Source organism: Thamnophis elegans, chromosome 17 (assembly GCF_009769535.1).
Source record: "Thamnophis elegans isolate rThaEle1 chromosome 17, rThaEle1.pri, whole genome shotgun sequence".
Lineage (NCBI taxonomy): Eukaryota > Metazoa > Chordata > Lepidosauria > Squamata > Colubridae > Thamnophis > Thamnophis elegans.
In genome coordinates, this window is record NC_045557.1 from 11,178,448 (window position 1) to 11,193,182 (window position 14,735).

Sequence of the window (14,735 nt, forward strand, 5' to 3'; positions counted from 1 at the left end):
ACTGCTTTTAAATCAGCCCGATTAAAGGTGGGGTATAGACTGCAGTAATCAAAACTACGCCTAACTTCCCATGGAAGATATATGGGTCTACATTTAAGAGTCCTGGAGCAGTGACTGTCTATAGCAGTGTTTCTCAACCTTGGCAACTTGAAGATGTCCGGACTTCAACTCCCAGAATTCCCCAGCCAGCATTCGCTGGCTGGGGAATTCTGGGAGTTGAAGTCCGGACATCTTCAAGTTGCCAAGGTTGAGAAACACTGGTCTACAGTCTTTGCACTGATGCACCAGCTTTTAAACCAACAACTCAGCTGGCTGGGTTTTTTTATCTTTGAGGAACATCTGGCTGGTAAGAGAAGATCAGGAGAAGGCAGAGGATGGAGACATTTTAAGAGCCCCTCCTACCTTCTCTCCTTTGCTCTGAGGTCATGAGGCTATGGGGTGGGATTTTCCCAAGGGGCCACATGGAAAACTAAGACTGCATCAACAGAGGGATGGAATCAAGATCCACATGAAGGGTTAATACCGCTTTATAAGGCCTTGGTAAGGTCACACTTGGAATACGGCATCCAGTTTTGGTTGCCACGATGTAAAAAACGATGTTGAGACTCTAGAAAGAGTGCAGAGAAGAGCAACAAAGAGGATTAGGGGACTGGAGGCTAAAACATACGATGAACGGTGGCAGGAACTGGCCATGGCTAGTCTTGGAGGCCCCCAAATTAAATCTTTCTTCCAAGCGCGGCAGCTTTTTGGCAACTGCATAAGAGGAGTGGCTGCTTTTGACAGCCTTCCGTCCTTCCGAGGTGGGTAAAATGAGGACCCAGATTTTTGGGGAGAAGAGGCTGACTCTGTAAACTGCTTAGAGAGGGCTGTAAAACACTGTGAAGCATTATATGTTTAAGTACTATTGCTATTATTCCCTTTCTCCTTCCTTCCTTCCTTCCTTCCTTTCTTTTCTTCCTTCCTTCCTTGGTGTGCAGTGGTTAGAATGAAGAACTGCAGGCTACTTCTGCTCCTTGACAGCTGCTTCCAATTTGACAGTTCAAATCTCACCAGGCTCAAGTTTAACTCAGCCTTCCATCCTTCCGAGGTGGGTAAAATGAGGACCCAGATTGTAGGGGGGAAGAGGCTGACTCTGTAAACCATTTAGAGAGGGCTGTAAAGCACTGTAAAGCAGTGTATAAGTAAGTGCTATTTCCTTCCTTCCTTCCTTCCTTCCTTCCTTCCTTCCTTCCTTCCTTCCTTCCTTCCTTCCCAGTAGTTAGAATGCAGTACTACAGGCTAATTCTGCCTACAGTCAGGAGTTTGATCCTGACCAGCTCAAGGTTGAATCAACCTTCTGTCCTTCCAAAGTGGGTAAAATGAGGACCCAGATTGTTGGGGGGGGGCAAGAGGCTGACTCTGTAAACCGCTTAGGGAGGGCTGTAAAGCACTGTGAAGCAGGATATAAGTCTACTGTAAGTGCTATTGCTATGAAAGAGAAATCGAATGTAGAACTAAGGAGAAATTTCTTGACTTTAAGAACAATTCATGGAATAGCTTTCCCCCTGAACTTGTGCGTTGCTCCATCACTGGAGAATTCCAGAAATAGACTGCACAACCCTTGGACTGGGGTGGTCTCCTTCCTTGGACTCCTGCCTTATCCATCCCTGCAGAGGTAGGACTAGAAGACCTCCAGGGTCCCTTCTAGGGTTCTGTGAACTTTTATAACTTTCCTCCATGCAGGAGGCCTCCTCAATTAAACCTTTCTTCCAAGTGCCACAGCTTTTTCCGCAACTGAAAATGGAGGAGTGGCTGTTTTTTAAACAGCCCGTTGATCATCTGAAGTTTTGCACACCTTAGCAGGACTTAAAGCGGGAATAATCAGTTTTCCCAGGCAGCATCTTATAAAGTCGCCAGGAAGTCTCTCCAAACTAGTTGAGCTCCTGGTGGCTTTAGATCGCTCCAGTCAGGAGTGGGATTCTACCAACTCGGAGCAGTTCAGGTGATCCGGTGGCTCCGATGATCAAGCTCCCTGCACTATATTGACCTATATCAACCCAGCTCAGTCACGCAGAATGGATTGCCATTCTTCTGCTGTTTTCCTCCCCAGCAGGAGGAAAGGAGAGTTTTCTCAAAATAGCCCGCATGCGCAATCACCGAACTGGTTGATAAACTGGTAGGATCCTACCACTGCCTCCACTAGGACGGAAGCGGTTTTGTCTTGATTAGAAAAAAGGAGGTGGAGACTCTGGAAAGAGGGCAGAGAAGAGCAACCAAGAGGATTAGGGGACTGGAGGCTAAAACGTATGAAGAACGGTTGCAGGAACTGGGTGTGAAGAAAAGAAATGACATGATTGAGCAAATCAATAGAGTTCTGGGAGCTGAAATCCAGCCATCTTTAAGTGGCCAAGATTGACAGGTTTTTCCCGCATGCCTTCGCTCTGCTTAACAACTAATCCCCACAACACTGTCGATACTTTGCCAAGACTGCATTACTATTATTCTTCTCTTCCTTCCTAGTATCTATCTCTTCCCACTTATGACTATAGCCATGTTGCTTGTATCTTTACAATTTTTATTGTTTTTATTGTTTCCTAGGTTGATTTGATAGCTTATTAGTAAAAATACATTAGTAAATGTATTTTTATTCTCCTTATATACACTGAGAGTATCTGCACCAAAGACAAATTCCTTATGTTTCCAATGACACTTGGCCAATAAAGAATTCTATTCTATTCTATTCTATTCTATTCCATTCCATATTCTATTCTGTTCTATTCTGAATTCTATTCTGTTTCTGTTCTATTCTATTCTATTTCATTTCATTTCATTCCATTCCATTCCATTCTATTCTATTCTGAATTCTATTCTGTTCCTGTTCTTTTCTATTCTATTTCATTCCATTCCATTTTTTCTATTCTATTCTATTCTGAATTCTATTCTGTTCTGTTTTTTTTGTATTCTATTTCATTCCATTCCATTTTTTCCATTCCATTCTATTCTATTCTGAATTCTATTCTGTTCTGTTCTTTTCTATTCTGAATTATATTCTGTTCTGAATTCTGTTCTATTCTATTCTGAATTCTGTTCTGTTCCGTTCTGTTCCTGTTTTATTCTATTCTATTTCATTCCATTCATTTTTTTTCTATTCTATCCTGAATTCTATTCTGTTCTGTTCTTTTCTATTCTGAATTATATTCTGTTCTGAATTCTGTTCTATTCTATTTTGAATTCTGTTCTGTTCCGTTCTGTTTCTGTTTTATTCTATTCTATTTCATTCCATTCAGTTTTTTTCTATTCTATTCTGAATTCTGCTCTGTTCTATTCTATTCTATTCTATTCAGAATTCTATCCAATCCTATCCTATTGGGAAACCCTGGTTGAGATACTGGACCGCTATCTGTCAGAAATGCTGTAGGGTCTCCTGTTTGGGCAGGGGTGGGGTGGGGGTTGGACTCGATGATCTCCAAGGTCCCTTCCAACTCTGTTAATCTGTTGTGGCTGCTCCAAAACACTGAAAGTTTTGAAGGAGAGATGGGGCAACCATTCATGTGAAATTGTATAGGCTCTCCTGCATAAGCAGGGGTTGGACTAGTAGACCTCTTGAGGTCCCTTCCAACCCTCTCATTTTACGCTTCCTGTTTTGGCAGGCAGCACAGCCCTGCACCTCGCCACCATCGCTTGCCAGCCCCAGTGCGTCAAAGTCCTCCTTCAGGTACGTCACTTTTCTTCTTCCACTGGGAACCCGTAGGAAGCCCGTTTGCAAAGGGAGCCTCTGAGCATGTGCAGTGACATTTCAGCTTGGGGCGTTGTAGAAGCTTAGCCTGGGGAGGGGGGAGGGGGAGGTTGTTGCTGCCCTTTGGGAATTGTTGTGTGGTCTCTGCCTTATTTCCCCTGGTAAAATCTCTCTCCCATTGAGAGGGGCTCAGAGGCATCCTTGGTGGTCTCTGAGTTTGTTGGAGTAGAAGGAGGTGGAGAAAGAGGAGGAGGAGGAGGAAGAGGAGGAGGAGGAGAAAGAGGAGGAAGAGGAGGAAGAGGAAGAGGAGGAGGAAGAGGAGGAGAAAGAAGAGGAGGAGAAAGAAGAGGAGGAGGAGGAGGAGAAAGAGGAGGAGGAGGAGAAGGAGGAAGAGGAGGAGAAAGAAGAGGAGGAGGAGAAAGAAGAGGAGGAGGAGAAAGAAGAGGAGAAAAAGGAGGAGGAAGAGGAGGAGAAAGAGGAGGAGGAGGAAGAGGAGGAAGAAGAGGAGAAAGAAGAGGAGGAGGAAGAGGAGGAGGAGAAAGAGGAGGAGGAGGAGGAGGAGGAGGAGGAGGAGGAAAAGGACTGTGGGGGTCCTTGGTGCTCTCTGAGCTTGGTGGTTTTCTTGCAGACGTTTCATTACCCAACTAGGGAACACCATCAGTGCTGGAAGAGAAGGAGGGTTGGGGGGAGAGGAGGAGAAGGTGGAAAAAGAGGAGGAGGAGGAGGAAATGGAGGAGAAAGAAGAAGAGGAGGAGGAAGAGGAGGAAAAGGACTGTGGGGTCCTTGGTGCTCTCTGAGCTTGGTAGTTTTCTTGCAGACATTTCATTACCCAACTAGGGAACATCTTCAGTGCTAGAAGAGAAGGAGGGTTGGGGGAAGGGGAGGAGAAGGTGGAAAAAGAGAAGGAGAAGAGGAGGAGGAGGAGGAAGAAAACGACTGTGGGGTCCTTAATACTTTCTGAGCTCGCTTGTTTTCTTGTGTAGATGTTTCATTGCCCAACTAGGGAACTCCATCCGGGATAGAAGGGAAGGAGAGTTGTGGATCTGGGGGGAGGAGAGGAGAAGCTGGAAAAAGAGATGGAGAGGAGGAGGAGGAGGAGGAGGAGGAGGAGGAGGAGGAGGAGGAGGAGGAGGAGGAGGAGGAGGAGGAAGAAGAAGAAGAAGAAGACAACGACTGTGGGGTCCTGGGTGCTCTGTGAGCTTGGTTGTTTTCTTGTGTAGATGTTTCAAGACCCAACTAGGTAACATCATCAGTGCTAGAAGGGAAGTGAGGTTGTGGAGAGGAAAAGGAGGAGGAAGGAGGAGGACGAGGAGGAGGAGGACGAGGAAAAGGACTGTGGGGTCCTTAATACTCTCTGAGCTTGCTTGTTTTCTTGTGTAGACATTTCATTACCCAACTAGGGAACATCATCAGTGCTAGGAAGGAGCGGGGTTGGTTTCTCAAGAGAATCCACCAGCCGAAAAGGGAACTAAAAGACCCAAGCAATCTCTCCACCAACAATCAGCCCCCAGATGAGCATAGATTAACTCCAAAATTAACCCCAGACCAATCAAAGAGCCATCACCAGTAAACAGCCCCACCAAAGACTCTCTAAGACCCCCCACCCATTCACACAGACAGGCAAGACATTGGAATATAAACTGACGGCAAGCAGCACTCCTTACTAGCACTGATGGTGTTATCTAGTAAGGTCATGGAACGTCTGCAAGAAAAGAAGCCAGCTCAAGGACGCCATAATCCTCCTCCTCTTTCTCTTCCTCCTCCTCCTCCTCCTCCTCTCCGCACACCCCACTCCCTTCTAGCGCTGATGATATCCCCTAGCTGGGTAAGGTCGCAAAATGGGATCACATAACCCTGGGAACACTCACTGCAACCATCATAAGTATGAACCAGCTGCCAAGCGTCTGAATTTTGATCGCCTAAAGATGCCACAAAGGTTGTGAGTGTGAAAAATTCTCAAGTCCTTTTTCCCCCCAGTGATGTTATTTGAATTTATTAGCTTTGTGTCAGGTTTCCAAAAGATGCCTCAATTAATTCATGAGCCTCAAGCCAAGTTTCAAAAGAAATCCAGTCATTTATTAGGAACACCATTTCGGCAATACCCCATTGCAGTCAGATCTGAGCTTCATTTGAATTAGGGCTGAACATTGCCCCTGTTTCTTCTCTCTCCCGCAGTCTGTGTCATAAATCACATTCTCCAATGAGGTGCACCCCTCCCAAGCCTGCTGCGGTAATCTGAGATCCGACTAGCCGAAAGTTTGCGTGGAATGAGCTCCCCCCCCCTTTCCTCACCATGGCAACTTTAGGAGTTGACACTTTATTTGTTTTTGGGCTGTCCCCAAGGTTGCCCCTAAGGAAGGGGCAGAAGGTGGAGGCCATCTTGAGTTTTTCAGCTATCCCCTGCAGATCAGCCTGGACAGTTTAGATGAGTGTCAAGTAATTAGCAGACCAATGAACCCCCTTGCTGTGAAAACTCATCTTCTTGATTCAAGACATAACTGGAAAACAGCGATGGCTATCTCGTGGGAATTAGTAATACTTAAACTTAAAAGAAAGATGACTACCTTTAATTGCACTACATTCCATAGTTGCTGGATAGTGAGTCAGAGCTGTAAGGGTGAGAAGCTTCGAGTAGAGTAGAGTAGAGAAGAGAAGAGAATAGGATGTAGAATAGAATGGGACAGAATAAGATTTGGGATGGAATGGAATAGGATAGGATAGGATATAATTTAGGAAAGGATGTGATGGGAGAGTAGAGTAGAGTAGGATAGACTAGAATAGAATAGAATTAGAATAGAATAGAATAGAATAGAATAGTAAATATGAAATGAAATGCAATGGAATAGGATAGGATTTAGAATGGGATGGGATAGTACAGCAGAGCGGAACGGAACAGAACTAGAATAGAATAGAATAGAATTAGAATAGAATAGAATAGAATAGAATAGAATAGAATAGAAATATGGAATGGAATGAGATAGGATTTAGAATAGGGTGAGATGGGATCGGATAGGATCGGATGGGATGGGATGGGATAGTACAGTAGAGCAGAGTAGGGTAGAATAGAATAGAATAGAATAGAATAGAAAAGAAAAGAAAATATGGAATGGAATGGAGTGGAATGGAATAGAAAAGAATAGAGAATAGAATGGAATAGAATAGAAAATACAGAATGGAATGGAATAGAGTAGAAAATAATAGAGAATAGAATAGAACAGAACAGAACAGAACATTTTTCAGATTAACAGAGTTGGAAGGGACCTTGGAGGTCATCTAGTCCAACCCCCCACTCCACCCAAGCAGGAGACCTTCCACCGTTTCTGACAGGTGGCATCCCAGTCTCTTCTTGAAAGCCTCCAGGGATGAACCTCCCACCACTTCTGAAGCCATAGAACAGAACGGAACAGAATTCTTTATTGGCCAAGTGTGACTGTTGTGCGTCTCCATCACTGGAGGTTTTCAAGGGACAGACTGCACAACCCTTTGTCCGGGACAGCACAGGGTCTCTTGCCTTGAGCGGCGGGTTGGACTAGAAGACCTCCAAGGTCCCTCCCCTCCCCATTCTTCAGTATTCTGCAATTCTATCTCCAAAGACGAGCAGCTCCAAATTGTGCTGCCCAGATTTTCCCAGCCCAAAAACAAGCGAATGAACGAACAGATCTGCCTGGGGAGGGGGGGTTACTGCTGAGGTGTGGGGCTCGAGCCCCGCTGCTTCCAGAGCCTGGTTTTGCAAGAGTCCCCAGGGGCAGTTTCAACCCAACAGCGGTGGCACAAGCACCGGGAGCCAGGCGGTTGCATAAGGTTGTGCCACGTTCGGGCTCGCCCCGCTGCCTACGAGGCTGCATTCCTCAACCGACAGAGATATCCCGGCCTCATAAAAATCACTAGCTTCCTCCGAGCGAGCCCCGTTTGATGCGGGTGCCCAGCATTTTCCAGCATAGCTCAGCGGTAGCTTTCTCTCACACCTCTTATCTATTGTAAGGTTCCAGCCGTTTTCCCGGAGCCACCGAGATGCCCAACAGAGTTGAGACTCCAGACAAGGCTCGCAAAAAAACCCACCAGCTTTTATTGATGACCGTAGCAAAAGCTGGGTGACCAAACTATATCCAAAACACACTAACAAATGCATGTAAGGAATAGCCGCCCCCTGCAAGGGGGGCTCAGAGTATCATATACATTTTAGGCAGATAGAAAGAAAGTTTATCCAATCAGAGGCAAAGATTTGTTGATCTTTAAAGGGTCCTTTTATTCAAGCTCCTGTCTCTGTCTCCCTTATCTATGGAGTATTCCTATAGCCTTATGTAGGGGGTGGCAGCCCCCCTCGGCCAAGTTACAGGATGCTTTAAGGATTTATGAGCCAGGAAAACTCCCTAGTTTGGTTCCTTTATCTATGGGGGCCTGACATTCCCATGTAACAATTTCCTTCTATGTTTTCAAGAACGTGCCTAGTTTTTAAGCCAATAATAGAAGCGATACACAGCAGGGAGATAACATTTGCAGTAATGCCATCCAATATTAAGGCTACAATTTGCTAGGCTAGGAAAGAACTAATTCCTGACAGTCTGCAATAATATAAGCAGAAGCCAATAACAAAGCTTCATGATTTCTAGCAATATATCACATCAGAAGCAAACAGCAAATATGGGTTTAATCAGGAACAATTATATAGGAACATAAGCAATTCATAATAAAAGCAAATAGCCAATATGGATTCATATTTATTCATATACTCCTTCATTATTCCCCCCCCCACAAAAAAAAAATTGCTTCCTAATGTATCTTGCAAGGTTATAACCAGAGATTACTGCCCTGTTGGGTTGGGTTTGCCTTAACTTGGGTAAAGAACTGGTTTTCCAAAGCACCAGAACGCAGGACAAGAAGCATTCATGCAAGAAAAACATTGGGCGCTATCTAACAAAATGAAATTCAAGGGTGAAAAGAGGAAGGTTCTACATTTAGGCAAGAAAAACGAAATGCACAGGTACAGTATAGGTGGTACCTTGCTCAATAGCAGTAACTGGGAGAGGGATCTTGGAGACCTAGGGGACAACCATTAAAATAGGAGCCAGCCGTGTGCAGCAGCTGCCAAAAAAGCCAACACAGTTCTAGGCGGCATCAACAGAGGGAGAGAGTCAAGATCACGTGAAGGGTTAATACCACTTTATCAGGCCTTGGGAAGGCCACACTTGGAATACGGCATCCAGTTTTGGTCGCCACCATGTAAAAAGGATGTGGAGACTCTAGAAAGAGTGCAGAGAAGAGCAATCAAGAGGCTTAGGGGACTGGAGGCTAAAACATATGAAGAACGGTTGCAGGAACTGGGGAAGAAGGACTAGGGGAGACATGATAGCAGTCTTCCAATATCTCAGGGGCTGCCCCAAAGAAGAGGGAGTCAAACTATTCTCCAAAGCACCTGAAGGAAGGAGAAGAAGCAATGGATGGAAACTAATCGAGGAGAGAAGCAACTTTGAACTGAGGAGAAATTTCCTGACAGTGAGAACAATTAATCAGTGGAATAGAAATTGCCTCCAGAAGTTGTGAATGCCGCAACACTGGAAGTCTTTAAGAAGAGATTGGATAACCATTTGTCTGAAGTGGTATAGGGTTTCCTGCCTAAGCAGGGGGCAGCACTAGAAGACCCCCAAGGTCCCTTCCAACTCTGTTATTGTTCTAAAAGAAGAAGAAACAGCGATGGGTGGAAACTCATCAAGGAGAAAAGCAACCTAGAACTAAGGAGAAATTTTCTCAACAATTAATCAGCGGAACAGAAATTGCCTCCCAAAGTTGTGAGTGCTCCTTCACTGGAGGTCTTCAAGAGAAGATTGGACAGCCATTTGTCTGGAATGGTGGGGCCTCCTGCTTGAGCAGGGGCTGGACTAGAAGACCTCCGAGGTCCCTTATTGTGATACTGCTGTGGAGGGCTGAGCCAACAGGGTTTTGAAGGTGTGTAGGCATATCACCTTGTGTAGAGGTTTAAGACAGTGTTTCTCAACCTTGGAGACTTTAAGTCCTGTGGACTTCAACTCCCAGAATTCCCCAGCCAGCACAGCTGTGCTGGCTGGGGGATTCTGGGAGTTGAAGTCCACAGGACTTAAAGTCTCCAAGGTTGAGAAACACTGGAACTTTAAGATATCCGATGCAATTTTGCTGCAAGAGAATTGGGTGTGCCGAGAAAAAATATCTGGAACATGTGATAGAACTGGGAGATCGGATTGCAGGAATTGGGCATGTATAGTTTAGAAAAAAGAAGGACCAGGGGTGACAGGAGAACAGCCTTCCAATATTTGAAGAGACCTCCACCATCTCTTCCCACTCTGATTTTTGTGCCACCTCTCTGCAGGAATCATCTTTAGAGAAAATCCCCGCCTGGAAAAATAGACAAGATTCATTATTATTTTTGTAATTTCACAACGTCCCCATCCAAACTTTGTGGGATGATTTTAATCATGGGGGGGGGGGAATCATGTTATGCTGCGGTTGATTTTTCATGGAAAGTTATTAGTTACGCAGGACGTTAGGCGTATATTACAATAAGGATGATAACTATACTTTTTTCTGCACAGTATGGAGCAAACGAGGACTGCATGGATGGGGAGAATCGTACGCCACTACATTGGGCTGGTGAGTCCTAAAAAACTACAGGTAGTCCTTGACTTAGGACCATAATTGAGCCCAAAATATCTGTTGTTAAGGAATAGCAATAGCCCTTAGATTTATATACTGCTTCACAGTGCTTTCCAGCCCTCTCTAAGCGGTTTACAGAGTCAGCCTGTTGCCCCCACAACAATCTGGGTCCTCATTTTACCCACTTTGGTAGGACGGGAGGCTGAGTCAACCTTGAGCCTGGTGGGATTTGAACTGCCAAATTGCAAGCAGCTGGCAGTCAGCGGAGGTAGCCTGCAGTACTCCATTCCAACCACTGCACACCAAGGAAGGAAGGAAGGAAGGAAGGAAGGAAGGAAGGAAGGAAGGAAGGAAGGAAGGAAGGAAGGAAGGAAGGAAGGAAGGAGAAGGAAGAAAGGAAGGAAGGAAGGAAATAGCACTTAAACTTATACACTGTTTTACAGTGCTTTTACAGTGCTTTCTAAGCGGCTTACAGGGTCAGCCTATTGCACCCAATAATCTGGATTCTCATTTTACCGACCTCAGAAGGACGGAAGGCTGAGTCAACCTTGAGCCAGGATCGAACTCCTGACTGTGGCCAGAGTTTGCTTGCAATCCTGGCGCAGTGGTTAAATGCAGCACTGCAGGCTACTGCTAGATCAGCAGTTCAGCGGTTCAAATCTCACCGGCTCAGGGTTGACTCAGCCTTCCATCCTTCCGAGGTGGGTAAAATGAGGACCCAGATTGTTGGGGGCAATATGCTGACTCTCTGTAAACCGCTTAGAGAGGGCTGAAAGCCCTATGAAGCGGTATATAAGTCTACTGCTATTGCTATATTGCTATCCTGCATTCTAACCACTGGGAGGGAGGGAGGGAGGGAAGGAAGGAAGGAAGGAAGGAAGGAAGGAAGGAAGGAAGGAAGGACTAGCAATAGGACTTAGACATATCCCGCTTCACAGTGCTTTCCAGCCCTCTCTAAGTGGTTTACAGAGTCAGTCTCTTGCCCCCAACAATCTGGGTCCTCATTTTATCAACCTCAGAAGGAGGGAAGTCTCAGTCAACTTTGAGCCAGTCAGGATCGAACTGCTGGCAGTGGGCAGAGTTAGCCTGCAATGCTGCATTTTAACAGGAAGGAAGGGAGGGAGGGAGGGAACCAAACATTTCCAAACGACTTTAGATCTCAAGTTCTAGAATTCCCAGTCAATGACATCAGGATCTAATCAGGACCAGTGGTTTAGCCTTCTGAGCTTTCGGACCCATCCTGGAGCTCATCCTCAGGGAAAGAATGCAAATGACCAGCTGTCTGCAAGGAGGATAAATCTTTCCACTCCCCACCATGCAGTTAGAGCCAAAGAAGCTTCTGGGATGAGAAGAGAAACGTCTTCAAAAAGAAAAAAAACAAGAAACTCCAGTTGCCTCCTGAAAAAAAGCCCCTTTGGGACACTCAAGACCTGGATGATGGAGAATCTCTACAGACTTTTAGCTCTACAATTTGGGATGGACACCCTTGGAATGGGGTGGGACCAGGAATGGATTCCCAGAGGGGGAAAATTGGGGGGAAAGAGGCTGACTCTGTAAACCGCTTAGAGACGGCTGTAAAAGCACTGTGAAGTCATATATAAGTCTAAGGGCTCCTTCCTTCCTTCCTTCCTTCCTTCCTTCCTTCCCTCCCCTCCCAGTAGTTAGAATGCAGTACTACAGGCTAATTCTGCCTACAGCCAGGAGTTTGATCCTGACCAGCTCAAGGTTGAATCAACCTTCTGTCCTTCCTAGGTGGGTAAAATGAGGACCCAGATTGTTGTGGGGCAAGAGGCTGACTCTATAAACCGCTTAGGGAGGGCTGTGAAGCAGGATATAAGTCTACTGTAAGTGCTGTTGCTATGAAAGAGAAATCCAATGTAGAACTAAGGAGAAATTTCTTGACTTTAAGAACAATTCATGGAATAGCTCTCCTCCTGAACTTGTGCGTTGCTCCATCACTGGATAATTCCAGAAATAGACTGCACAACCCTTGGACTGGGGTGGTCTCCTTCCTTGGACTCCTGCCTTATCCATCCCTGCAGAGGTTGGACTAGAAGACCTCCAGGGTCCCTTCTAGGGTTCTGTGAACTTTTATGACTTTCCTCCATGCAGGAGGCCTCCTCAATTAAACCTTTCTTCCAAGTGCCACAGCTTTTCCCGCAACTGCAAATAGAGGAGTGGCTGTTTTTTAAACAGCCCGTTGATAATCTGCAGTTTTGCACACCTTAGCAGGACTTAAAGCGGGAATAATAAGTTTTCCCAGGCAGCATCTTACAAAGTCGCCAGGAAGTCTCTCCAAACTAGTTGAGCTCCTGGTGGCTTTAGATCCCCCCCTATTAGAAGAGAAGCGGTTTTCTTCTTTATTAGAAAAAAGATGTTGAGGCTGCAAAGAATGCAGGAAAGAGCAGCAAAGAAGATTAGGGGGCTGGAGGTTAAAACTTATTTAAATTGCAGGAATTGAGTATTTCTAGTCTAGTGAAAAGAAAGACCAGGGGAGACAGGAGAGCATCTTCCAATATTTGAGGGGCTGCCACAGAGAGGAGGGGGTTAAGCTGTTTCCAAGGCCAGACAAGGAATAACGGATGGAAACTGACCAAGGAGAGATTTAACCCAGAAATGAGGAATTTCCTGACTGTGAGAACAATCAACCCATGGAACAGAAGTTGCCTTTGGAAGTTGTGGGAGCTTCATCCCTGGAGGCTTTCAAGAAGAGACTGGGATGCCATCTGTCAGAAATGGTGTAGGGTCTCCTGTTTGGGGTGGGGTGGGGGTTGGACTAGATGACCTACAAGGTCCTTTCCAACTTTGTTAATCTGTTAAAGTAGCAGTTGATCAAGGAGAGAAGCAACCTAGAACTAAGGAGAAATTTCCTGACAGTGAGAACAATTAATCAGAATAAATTGTGGGTGCTCCATCCCTGGAGGTTTTCAAGAAGAGACTGGACAGCCATTTGTCTGCTCTTGTATAGGGTCTCCTACTTGAGCAGGGGGCTGGACTAGAAGACCTCCAAGGTCCCTTCCAACTCTGTTATTCTATAATAGCAATATAGCAATAGCAGTTAGACTTATATACGGCTTCATAGGGCTTTCAGCCCTCTCTAAGCGGTTTAGAGAGTCAGCATATCGCCCCCACAGTCTGGGTCCTCATTTCACCCACCTCGGAAGGATGGAAGGCTGAGTCAACCTTGAGCCGGTGAGATTTGAACCGCTGAACTGCAGATAGCAGTCAGCTGAAGTGGCCTGCAGTACTGCACTCTAACCACTGCGCCACCTTGGCTCCTGTGTCTCCTGCTCCTGTGTCTCCTGTGTCTCCTGCTTGAGCGGGGGTGGGGGGTGGACTAGAAAGCCTCCAAGGTCCATTCCAAGTGTGTTATTCTGTTATTCTTTGGGGGTGCTATTATTTCAATTGTTATTTGAACCCACAGCTTTGGGATTCCCAGGTGGTCTCCCATCCCGTCCAAGCCCTATCCAAATCGGATCCTTCTTTGCTTCCAACACCTTCCAGGCTCTGCTCCCTGCTGAGATTCACAAGGGTTGCAGCCTCTGAGTAACTATCCCCTGAGAAGGCTTGGTTCTCTCGTCCATTTCGCAATTGCATTTTAATCAGGGAACAGGATCTAGTCAGTTTCACAACATCGAGTTGTGTGGTTGGGAACTCCGGGGCTACGTTGTTGCCCCACATTTCTGCAAGGGGCCACCCCATTCCTCCAGCTGTGACCCTTCAAGGCAAACGAGGATCTCATCCTGCAAATACATTGATAGTAACCTAGAGAGCTGATTGGTCTAAAAGCCGTGACGGAAATGGGCAGATTCTTAAAAGTAGCATCAGAACAAGCTGGAACAAGCCCTGCTGTGTTTCGAGGGTGTGTGAGGCCTGCACGGATCCATCACCTGTTGAGGGAGGTTGGTCAGCTCTGTGCATCCACCTCTTCCTTAGCAAAGCTAACAGGTGAGGTCCTCAACCTTGGCAACTTTTAAGACTTGTGGACTTCAAGCCCCAGAATTCTCCAGTTAGAAGTCCACAAGTCTTAAAGTTGCCAAGTTTGAAGACCTCTGATAAACCTTTTCAACCTCTTACCTTTTCAAACAGGTAAGCACCAATGTCTTAGATCTAAAGTTTTCTAGCCATTCCCTTACTGGGATTCAAACCTGGGGTGTTTTTACATTAGGCAGTTGTATTAGCCCCTAAGCCACAAGCTCTCCTCCTCCCTTATCAGTTGAGCCAAGGAAATAATTTGGGCATACCAGGTGCTTTGACATAACACTTACATATAATACATACATACATACATACATACATACATACATACATACATACATACATACATACATACCTACCTATATATACACACACCTTAATTTAATATATGGTCTTATCTTAATAAATGGTTTTAATT

The 14,735-nt window shown here is 45.6% G+C and overlaps 1 protein-coding gene across 1 annotated transcript in view; it reads left to right on the plus strand.

The window, feature by feature from the left end:
• The window catches only part of ANKRD35 (ankyrin repeat domain 35), a 57,044-nt gene that overhangs the window by 26,113 nt on the left and 16,196 nt on the right, over positions 1-14,735 (plus strand). The window contains exons 4-5 of the mRNA XM_032234327.1: positions 3,630-3,694; positions 10,279-10,336. Coding sequence (XP_032090218.1) covers positions 3,630-3,694; positions 10,279-10,336 — 123 coding nt within the window. The remainder of the gene's footprint in view (positions 1-3,629; positions 3,695-10,278; positions 10,337-14,735) is intronic.